Source organism: Alosa sapidissima, chromosome 23 (assembly GCF_018492685.1).
Source record: "Alosa sapidissima isolate fAloSap1 chromosome 23, fAloSap1.pri, whole genome shotgun sequence".
Lineage (NCBI taxonomy): Eukaryota > Metazoa > Chordata > Actinopteri > Clupeiformes > Clupeidae > Alosa > Alosa sapidissima.
In genome coordinates this window covers 30,800,988-30,811,063 of record NC_055979.1, presented here as the reverse complement: position 1 = coordinate 30,811,063, position 10,076 = coordinate 30,800,988, and the positions used below count along the sequence as shown (strand labels likewise).

Genomic DNA, 10,076 nt, shown 5'->3' with positions numbered 1-10,076 from the left:
CACTTTTGGAACAGTTGTCAGGGGCCTCTAGGCGGTGCCTTGCGTCTTGGTCCCATCCCTCTAGCACCTAGCGTTACCGAGGCAGAAGAGGGAAACCTTGTACGTTTCGAACCGTTTATCTCCTTCCGGGAATAATCCACCCACTCCAAACTGAGCCTGGCTTGTTTGTGACGTCCCGTTGTTAAACATATTCTGATTTCATACTGATCGGACCAACATAAGGGAGTTTTTTGGCTAAAAATGTAAAATTGGCAAAATGTTAAATCGCCAAAAAAGTAGTTTTTGCAGGCACATTGCTTTGCGTTACAGCTAGAGAGATGAAACTTTGCACGCTCCATCTGGGTCATGTGCAGAAGGTCTGACTTGAATTTCAGACTCGTAGCTCCATGCTACCACCCACAGGTCCACCTCTGAAGTGGGAATGGTCAACTTTTTTTATCAAACTAGCTAACACCCTCTATGCTAAGCCCGCAACACAAAGTGGCAAACACCCCCCCCCTCTGGGTACCACCCCCCCCACGGACAACCAGGCTTAAGCACCGATAAGTACTGGTGCACTGTGCCCCACTTAAGCTAACCTCGCAAGGGTTAAAGCCTTAAGCAGAGCCGAAAAAATCTCAAACCCATGGTATACCTGCGGGTTCGTATATGATTCCGGCCCTAGCAAACCTCCAGGCGCTAACTCAAGAGTCATATGTGATGAACATGTAACAGACTGTCATTCTCCCATACTGCCACTAAGGGGCCAAGACTGAAAAAGCGCTAACTCAAGACTCGTATGTGATGGAAAATGTAACAGACTGTCATTCTCCCATACTGCCACTAAGGGGCCAAGAGTGAAAAAGTGCTAACTCAAGACTCGTATGTGATGGAAAATGTAACAGACTGTCATTCTCCCATACTGCCACTAAGGGGCCAAGAGTGAATACGCGCTAACTCAAGACTCATATGTGATGAAAAATGTAACAGACTGTCATTCTCCCATACTGCCACTAAGGGGCCAAGAGTGAATACGCGCTAACTCAAGACTCATATGTGATGAAAAATGTAACAGACTGTCATTCTCCCATACTGCCACTAAGGGGCAAAGAGTGAAAAAGCGCTAACTCAAGACTCGTATGTGATGGAAAATGTAACAGACTGTCATTCTCCCATACTGCCACTAAGGGGCCAAGAGTGAAAACCCGCTAACTCAAGACTCATATGTGATGGAAAATGTAACAGACTGTCATTCTCCCATACTGCCACTAAGGGGCCAAGAGTGAATACGCGCTAACTCAAGACTCATATGTGATGAAAAATGTAACAGACTGTCATTCTCCCATACTGCCACTAAGGGGCCAAGAGTGAATACGCGCTAACTCAAGACTCATATGTGATGAAAAATGTAACAGACTGTCATTCTCCCATACTGCCACTAAGGGGCAAAGAGTGAAAAAGCGCTAACTCAAGACTCGTATGTGATGGAAAATGTAACAGACTGTCATTCTCCCATACTGCCACTAAGGGGCCAAGAGTGAAAACCCGCTAACTCAAGACTCATATGTGATGAAAAATGTAACAGACTGTCATTCTCCCATACTGCCACTAAGGGGCCAAGAGTGAATACGCGCTAACTCAAGACTCATATGTGATGAAAAATGTAACAGACTGTCATTCTCCCATGCTGCCACTAAGGGGCCAAGAGTGAAAACCCGCTAATGAAAGAGTCATATGTGATGAACATGTTACGCTAGCTGCAGATTCGCATACGATTGAAGGGAACCCAGGCTGGACAATTTTACAGAGGAAAAGAACAGAGAGATTGTGGATTTTAAAACTTCAAACACTACACCCACAAGGTCTTAATGAAAAATTAAATTAAAGTTTTAAACCACTCTGTGTCTTTTATAGCTCCTCTCTTTTATCTCTTCTTTTTAACTTTTATTTAATTTGACTTTTAGATGGGAATAGTGGGGCGAGAACAACTGGCCAGTGCACAATAGTCAAACCAACTACACACTAAAATAAAATTTTAATTCTAATTTCCTAACCTAACCTAACCCCTAATCCTAACCTAACCTAACCCAATCCCATACTCCAGTACACGGTTATTACACAGTTATACACATTTATCACAGTTACACGTTTATTACACATTACACATAATTCAAGGTCACAGTAGAATACAGACAACACACAAACATTCAATAGCAGCAGAAAAAGTAATTAAAAGTATATAATATAAAAAGCACAACTAAGCAATAAGGGCCGAAGAAGATAAAGAATATACAAAATTACAAATTATCATCCTCATCGCTATCTTCCTCGTCACCAAGATAGCCATCCATGTCATTCTCCAGCCACAGTCTGGGCTGTCTGGGGAGCAAGCCCTGGGGTGGTGGTGAAGGTGGAGGTGGAGGTGGAGGTGGAGAAGGAAGAGGGCTGTGCCCATCGTCCTCAAACTCAGAGGGCGACACAAAGTCACCCTCCTGCAAGGGGGTTGAAAAATAAAGTTTTTTATTAAATATTTAAAATGCATCCTTAAAATATTTACCTTCTTATTGTTATTAAAGGAGAATTCCGGTGTGATATTGACCTAAAGTGTATTGAAACATGATACCGAGTGTGAACGTATGTCTCATAGCCCATCTCGGCTTGTCCCCTGCACTCCAAAATCTGGCGCTAGTTAGCCGATGCTACCAACAGCTTTTTCAATGGTGGTGCTTCGGCATCGGGCTAGCCATGCAAATAAATCACTGTTTTACACCATTTACGAGGCTCAATGTATCTCCACACTTCATTGGTAGAGGTGGAGGTGGAGAAGGTGAAGAGGGCCCTGACATTTAAAACGAGACATTGAGAACTTTGAAAAAGCACTGGTAGTTTACTTACAAGACGATTTATACAGACAGTATCTTCACGAAGTTTAGCGTTTGCAGCCATCTTGAATTTAGTCACGATAAGTCGAGCAACGAGTAAGAATGAACAGGTATGATAAGAGATCAGATTCCAAAAATAATTCAGTGGAAATGCATGGATTACAGTTTCTTCCAGTAGCAGCAACTAGAATCCATGCATTTTTACGGAATTATTTTTGGAATCTGATCCCTTATCAGACCTGTTTGTTCGTACTCCTCGCTCGACTTATCGTGACTTAATTCAAGATGGCGTTGAACGGTAAAATTCCTTAAGGTACTGTCTGTATAAATCGTCTTGTAAATAAACTACCAGTGCTTTTTCAAAGTTCTCCATGTCTCGTTTTAAATGTCAAGGCCCTCGGAAGTCTAACAATGAAGTATGGAGCTACTTTGAGCCTCGTAAATGGTGTAAAACAGTGATTTATTTGCATGGCTAGGCCGATGCCCGAGGCACCACAACGAAACACTATGTTGGTAGCATCGGCTAACTAGCGCCAGATTTTGGAGTGCAGGGGACAAGCCGAGGTGAGCTATGAGACATACGCTCACACTCGGTATCATGTTTCAACACACTTTAGGTCCAAATCACACCGGAATTATCCTTTAAGTAAGACTTACACTCCTGGAGAATAATATTGTGGTAGCCTAAAAAAGAAAGACAAAATTACACCCAACAATACATTTAAAATAAATTTAAAATAAGAAATATCCAAAGTTAGTGCTATACTTACCTGGGATTCACCACCGCTGGTATACATGCCGCTGTCATCCATGCTGCTGTCATCCATGATTTCTGTGGAGAGAAACAAAATATGTCACATCATAAGTCTGTACGACATTCCAGTCCAGAGATACAAAATGTATAAAATTGTGGAAGAGGAAATTATTTAACCATCCAAAGTCCAAAAGTGGGCATTTTGTGTGCAGCCCTGATCAAACCTGATGGTATCTATTGTGTGCAGAGATTTACATTCAGAACTTTTCAAGGAAACATAAATACAGGCTTGCAATGTATCTACCACAGAAATTAAACAATGCATGGCTTCTTCATGCATTATGAAATCAGAAGCAATTGGTGTCAACTCCCCTCCCCCCCCCCCCCCCCAAATATGTCTCAAGTTTCCAAATCATGTTTTATAAGACTGTTTTTAAATGTTTAAATTACCCTTACAGGTGATTTTGATTAATGAACAAAGATAATGGGAATGACCCACAGCAATGTACAAAAAAGATGTTTACAAAATAAATCAAAGGTATTGCAGTGGACCAAATGAAATGCAATGATGCCGGTTGTTAAAAGATATGCCTCGCAAATGCAGCAGCCTACTACCTTCTCATGGCAACAAAAACAAAGGACAAGTTCCTTTATGGAGTTCACTTCATTGTGGTTACAATCTTTATTATTACCCTATTTTAATTACATTGGTTCAACAGGAAACTACTAGGCTATTACAACTTCATGTGAACAACCTAATGTCTGAATCTTCAACATTAAACATCGAAATGTTAACTCTTCGGTTGTCATGCAGTTCATTGTTAGCAATTAGGGCTGGGATAAACGATTATTTTTTAAACGATTAATCTAGCGATTATTTTTTCGATGCAGATAAATCTAACGATTCATTTTTTCAGTCTGATTCGCTTTCGATTCGATTATCTCCCCATTAATTCACTAATAGCAACTTAGATATGTTTATTTGTAACATATCTGAATGAAAAAACATGAAAACATTGCAATATATGTATATTGCTCTTAAGATTCCAAAATAAAAGACTATACAAGTGCAAAGTAATGCATTCTTAGTCAGAGGTAGCATTCAATGAAGTTCAGTAGTGTATGTCTAATTGAGTGTCATTTTAAGACGTTTGTGTGGGAATCCTTGCAATTAACATTAACACCGTTAAAAGCCTGCTGATGTGTGGATGCAATTCATAACGTAGTTAGTTCAAATAACGGTTCGTACTTCTCCTTTGGACAAGCACTTTTGAGTCTTGGAAAACACTTTTCCATTTACATTGGGATTTTGCAAACATTCAGAGTCAATAAAATGAGCCCTGCATGAGTAACGAATACAAGCAGCTGCAAGTAAGCATGCTAAACTTGACATCCAAACAGTATTCTAACGTTAGCTTTGAGATACTGCTTGATTGCATACTGTAACTTAACTTAGTTTAGTCTCCTCAATGTACTATGTTGTGATAAGACCTTAGCAGAGTTTACTTTAACTTTAATGCAGCAGTTTTGAACAAATTTGTGCAGCATGGTCATGATGCTAACCGGATTTAATAGCAATTTAGCCCACTGTGTTCTATGCAGTGCTTCTATGTGGCAACAACAATCCTTCAACTTAAATTAAAGATAAGATAAAATAATTTCATTGAGCTGCACTTTTTACTCACAAAGCCTTTCCTCGCCCCGACCGCTCTCTCTCGTAACGAGCCCGCTGCTCCTCCTCTGCATGTGCATTTAAAGGGAAACTTGGCAGGATTTCCCCCTCTGCTGGAGAAATTGTGCATTATGCTATTTCAAACTGTGGACAAAGGTAACGATAAAGCACATGGATTTGTTTACAAGCTAGCAAAACGGTTAGCATAAGTTTGGCAGACAATGTGAATGTTACAAGGTAAGAAACACGATTTAAAACTAGTTTCTTGTTTCTCACTTATCTTTTCGGGACGGTAGTCTCAATGTTGCAAGGTTGGTTTTCTGCCTGGGGACGCTAGGGGCAGCGGGAAAAGTCACCATTTTCACCGGAACAGGTCATTTAACCATCCAAATGATTTCTAAACGGGTTTATTACGTTGAAATAGTTGCCAAGTTCCCCTTTAACAAAATATTCACGATTGTAGTAGGCCTACAATATAGAACATCAATGTGTGGTGGCCGGTTTTGATTTTGTGGTGCCCAGCCACAGATTAGTCAACGTATGGAAATCACTGAAGGTGTAAAATTAAAAATATTTAGCAGCACACGTTATTCTTGACGAATGACGCTCATATTTTGCGTCAACGTATTTTTTGTGTCGACGTCATCGATTACGTCGACGCGTTGTCTCAGCCCTATTAGCAATGCTTTCTCTGAAACCGCTTTGGATCCGTGTGGATTGCGGACGTGGTCTTTTATTTTGAAATTTCGGCTAAGTTTTAGCAGACACTTTGGTTTTAGCTGCTTTTGCTAACATTGTCATGTCCGGTTTCAACGTTCTATTTTCATCAAGCTAGCCATAGGGAGGGAAAGTAATCTCATCGCCACCTACTGGTTGCGTTCCTAGAGTTTAGTGGAGTGGATGGAGTGGACGATTCATGGCAAAAAAAAACAATAAAAGGCTACATTGATAAATAGCAGGGGCATCAACAGGATTGGATTCTAGCCTATAATAGCCTACGCACGAGAACTTTAACCGAATTAAACCGAAAGGTTGCGTCTTTAAGAGTGTGCCTCACACACACCAGCTCTGTTGAACAGTGTATTTTTCGTGTTTAACTCATTGAATGCCAAGCTGTTTTTGGGAGCTTTGTCCTAGAGTCCCAGCAATCTAGACCATTGTTGATGATCTTTGTACAGCCAGCTCGATTAAAAGGTGAGACTTTAAAGAGGCCCTATGCAACAAGTTCTGATGGTTCTACAACACTTTTTGGGTCGTTTGGTGGGTGCTTCGTCTCCCCCTAGTGCTTCTCCGTGGAAAAACCGAATATGCAACTTTCTGCTCGCGGTCCGAACACATCCGGATGTAACTCGGCGGAAATACTCGAAAATGTAGTCATATTGTAGTTTCTAAGAAGACTGCAAAACGGACTCCGACTTGACTTTGTTGCCGTTAAAATTGTAAGTAGCCTACCCTTGGGTGAACTTCGTTTTTGTAATGTGATTTGATAGTCTCTTAAACAATGTGTTTGCCTTGGTTTATTGCTAGCTCGCTCGTTCAGTGTATACCGAAGAGTTGGCCCACCCATGTTCTAGGTGTTTGAAGCAACAAAATAAAGCAAATGGAAGTAAAATTTACTCAAGCATTTTAATGGTACAAAAATAATAACCATAAGCAACAAAAGAATAATCACAAGTAAAATGAAATAGACAAAGACTGTGATGGGTGAGCATTTGCAACCCCCAAAGAGACCAGACAGCAACCACAAATATGCACCAGCGGTGTTGAAGCAGCTCTACCTGGGCGATGAGGATTCCCACCACCACTCCCAGCTGGTGGAGCGTTCCAAATGCCCAGCGGAGAGGAGTCGGGGACACCTTGCCTACGTACATGGGGGTGAGGCCCGTGAAGCCTCAAAGCGGGTCAGAGCTGTGACACGGATCATCTGCCGGCGTTTGGCAGGGCCCTTGCCCAGCCATGTTTCGGACACCTTCAGTGGGGTCACCTTCTCGTCCAGCGAGCCGGCCAGCTCCACGATCAGAAGCACCTCGCGGTCATGCTTGGTGATATCCACTGTGATGTAGTCGTTGCCTTGGCGGCAGATATCACACATCTCATTGCAGTCCTAGTCATCCCAAACCTCGTCGAAATGCACAGCGATGGTGGCACGCCGACATTTGTCTGCATTTTGGCAGTAGGCCACCATGTTGTGCAGCTTCTGCTGCCCAGTGTGGTCCATGACTACCATGGTGGCGATCCTAAAGATATCCTAATAGCCATAAAAAACATGGGGGTGAGGCCCGTGAAGATGCCGCAGAAGAGGGCGATGACCATCTCAAAGGAGCAGATGGTAGAGAGCTCCATCAGGGCACCGCCAATCACGGCCAGGATGTTCACGATGAACATGGCCTTCCGCCTGAGCACATGAGAAAGAGTTAAATTACAAAATGAGTATGTCATTTGTCTGATTGTCATGGTTCATGCTATACTTCTTAGTACACAGTGATACAAAATGCTTTTGAAAGCAATGAGGATAAAAAGAGGGGAATAAAGAAAAGAGAAATGATTCTGGCAACAAAAAAGTCCATCCTGACAGACAAAGATACTACAGGTAGATAGACCCATGTTGGAAATGTACAGATATATGAACCCACGTTGAAAATGTGCTGGTAGATAAACCCATGTTGAGAATATGATGTAAGAGGAGGACAAGAGATCTTGTGAAATGAAGACAGGCATGAGTAAGACAGTAAAAGTGAGCATCCAGAGAGAACGGCAACCGAATGAGTGTAAGAGTGCCCTGTGATGGTGATGGGGGCGGACACTTTGGGGAGAGTGCCTCAGAAATACTACAGCACAACACAAGAAGTTGGAGAACGGCCAGAGCTCTATTTCTCCCTCAGCAATAATCACAGATCCCTTTTCTAGTGTTTCACAACAAAGTCATGGGTGGGTTAGTTCATCTTACAATGATACAGTATCTTTGATAATTAACTTCGAGAAGCTGAAAAAAGGCAATGAGCAGATTGGGATCACAGGCAAAGTTAGCCAAGTCATTAATCAATTCTAATAACTCTATTGAGCAAAATGTTCCCTTTCCTTACAATATTTTTTTTGCTACTGAGCTACCCCTGTACAGTAGTTGCGAAGTATTTGTATTTTACAAAACTGTCATGAAAAACCACTAAAAGGCTAGTATCCTTCAAAGATAATTTCTTAAGACCCATGTCAACTGACAAGGTCATTATTAATACAGGTAGGCTATTGCACAATTGCCGTAACGCAATTTGTGATTCTTAGATTCTTGAGTTGTTGGAGAGCAAGTTGCAAATCTGGTTTTACATAGACGGTGAGATTAGAGTTGTAGAAGGTGCGTGATCCACAGAGAGCTGCGCTAGACCCCCCCCACCAAGCACAGCCACACACACGCACACACGCGCGCGCAGGTGATAGAGAGGGACAGTGAGAGGGGCCTGTTGCTCAGAGAGGCTCCAGCTGCTCAGAGAGGCCCCAACTTATTATTATTATTACATTATTATTATTAAAGTTGGGCCTAGATGCTGTGCCTAGATGCTTGGGCCTAGATGCTGTGCTATACCCACTGCAGCACCCCTACACACACACACACCCACCCACAGGCCCCAGCTGCTCACAGAGGCTCCAAAGACTCCTCTCTGTCCCCTGCGCGCGTGTGTGTGAGCCTGGGAGCATTACCCTGTATCCTACTCCTAAACTTAACCCAAATTAAACACGCTAATCAAACTAGCTAACACCCTCTATGCTAAGCCCGCAACACAAAGTGGCAAACGCCCCCCCCCTCTGGGTACCACCCCCCCCACGGACAACCAGGCTTAAGCACCGATAAGTACTGGTGCACTGTGCCCCACTTAAGCTAACCTCGCAAGGGTTAAAGCCTTAAGCAGAGCCGAAAAAATCTCAAACCCATGGTATACCTGCGGGTTCGTATATGATTCCGGCCCTAGCAAACCTCCAGGCGCTAACTCAAGAGTCATATGTGATGAACATGTCACGCTAGCTGCGGATTCACATACGATTCTGGCCCTAGCCAACCGCCTATCTCCACGACGCAAGGTCACAGCGAGACGGGGGTGGCGGCGTTGCGTCCGGAGCGTCAGAAAACATGGGGGCGCATGGGGGTGCCGCCAGTCTAATACCAACGCTGCACGACTTGTGGCCAAAAAACCAACTGCACCCCGGTGCACTTGTGGCTATTACCTCCTATCATAGTCAGGGATAGTGAGAGTGAAAACACTGAGGCATAGCTGCCTGATTTCCACACGAGGGCGACACTAGTCACGCTAGGGAGGCGCTCACATGTGAATCCCGACCCCCCCCCGCATGTGGAAGCACGCTAACTGCGGATTCGTATATGATTCTGGCCCTAGCCAACCGCCTAGCTCCGCGACGCAAGGTCACAGCGAGACGGGGGTGGCGCCATTGCGTCCGGAGCGTCAGAAAACATGGGGGCGCATGGGGGTGCCGCCAGTCTAATACCAACGCTGCACGACTTGTGGCCAAAAAACCAACTGCACCCCGGTGCACTTGTGGCTATTACCTCCTATCATAGTCAGGGATAGTGAGAGTGAAAACACTGAGGCATAGCTGCCTGATTTCCACACGAGGGCGACACTAGTCACGCTAGGGAGGCGCTCACATGTGAATCCCGACCCCCCCCCGCATGTGGAAGCACGCTAACTGCGGATTCGTATATGATTCTGGCCCTAGCCAAACGCCTAGCTCCGCGACGCAAGGTCACAGCGAGACGGGGGTGGCGCCATTGCGTCCGGAG

The 10,076-nt window shown here is 43.8% G+C and overlaps 1 protein-coding gene across 2 annotated transcripts; it reads right to left on the bottom strand.

Annotated features, from left to right (window-relative positions):
• Nucleotides 1–2,196: 2,196 nt before the first annotated feature.
• LOC121698666 (zinc finger and BTB domain-containing protein 12-like) lies at nucleotides 2,197–7,966 on the bottom strand. Of its 2 annotated transcripts, XM_042080964.1 has the most exons (5): nucleotides 7,921–7,966; nucleotides 7,066–7,682; nucleotides 3,632–3,693; nucleotides 3,519–3,545; nucleotides 2,197–2,471 (listed from the first exon to the last, which is right to left on the bottom strand). In XM_042080964.1, exons 3-5 carry the CDS (start codon nucleotides 3,686–3,688, stop codon nucleotides 2,277–2,279), a joined length of 279 nt encoding a protein of 92 aa, XP_041936898.1. In that variant the 5' UTR covers nucleotides 3,689–3,693; nucleotides 7,066–7,682; nucleotides 7,921–7,966; the 3' UTR covers nucleotides 2,197–2,276. The 2 variants fall into 2 exon arrangements, with proteins under 2 accessions (XP_041936898.1, XP_041936899.1); XM_042080965.1 differs by lacking the exons at nucleotides 7,066–7,682; nucleotides 7,921–7,966 and adding an exon at nucleotides 5,301–5,332.
• Between the last annotated feature and the right edge of the window lie 2,110 nt (nucleotides 7,967–10,076).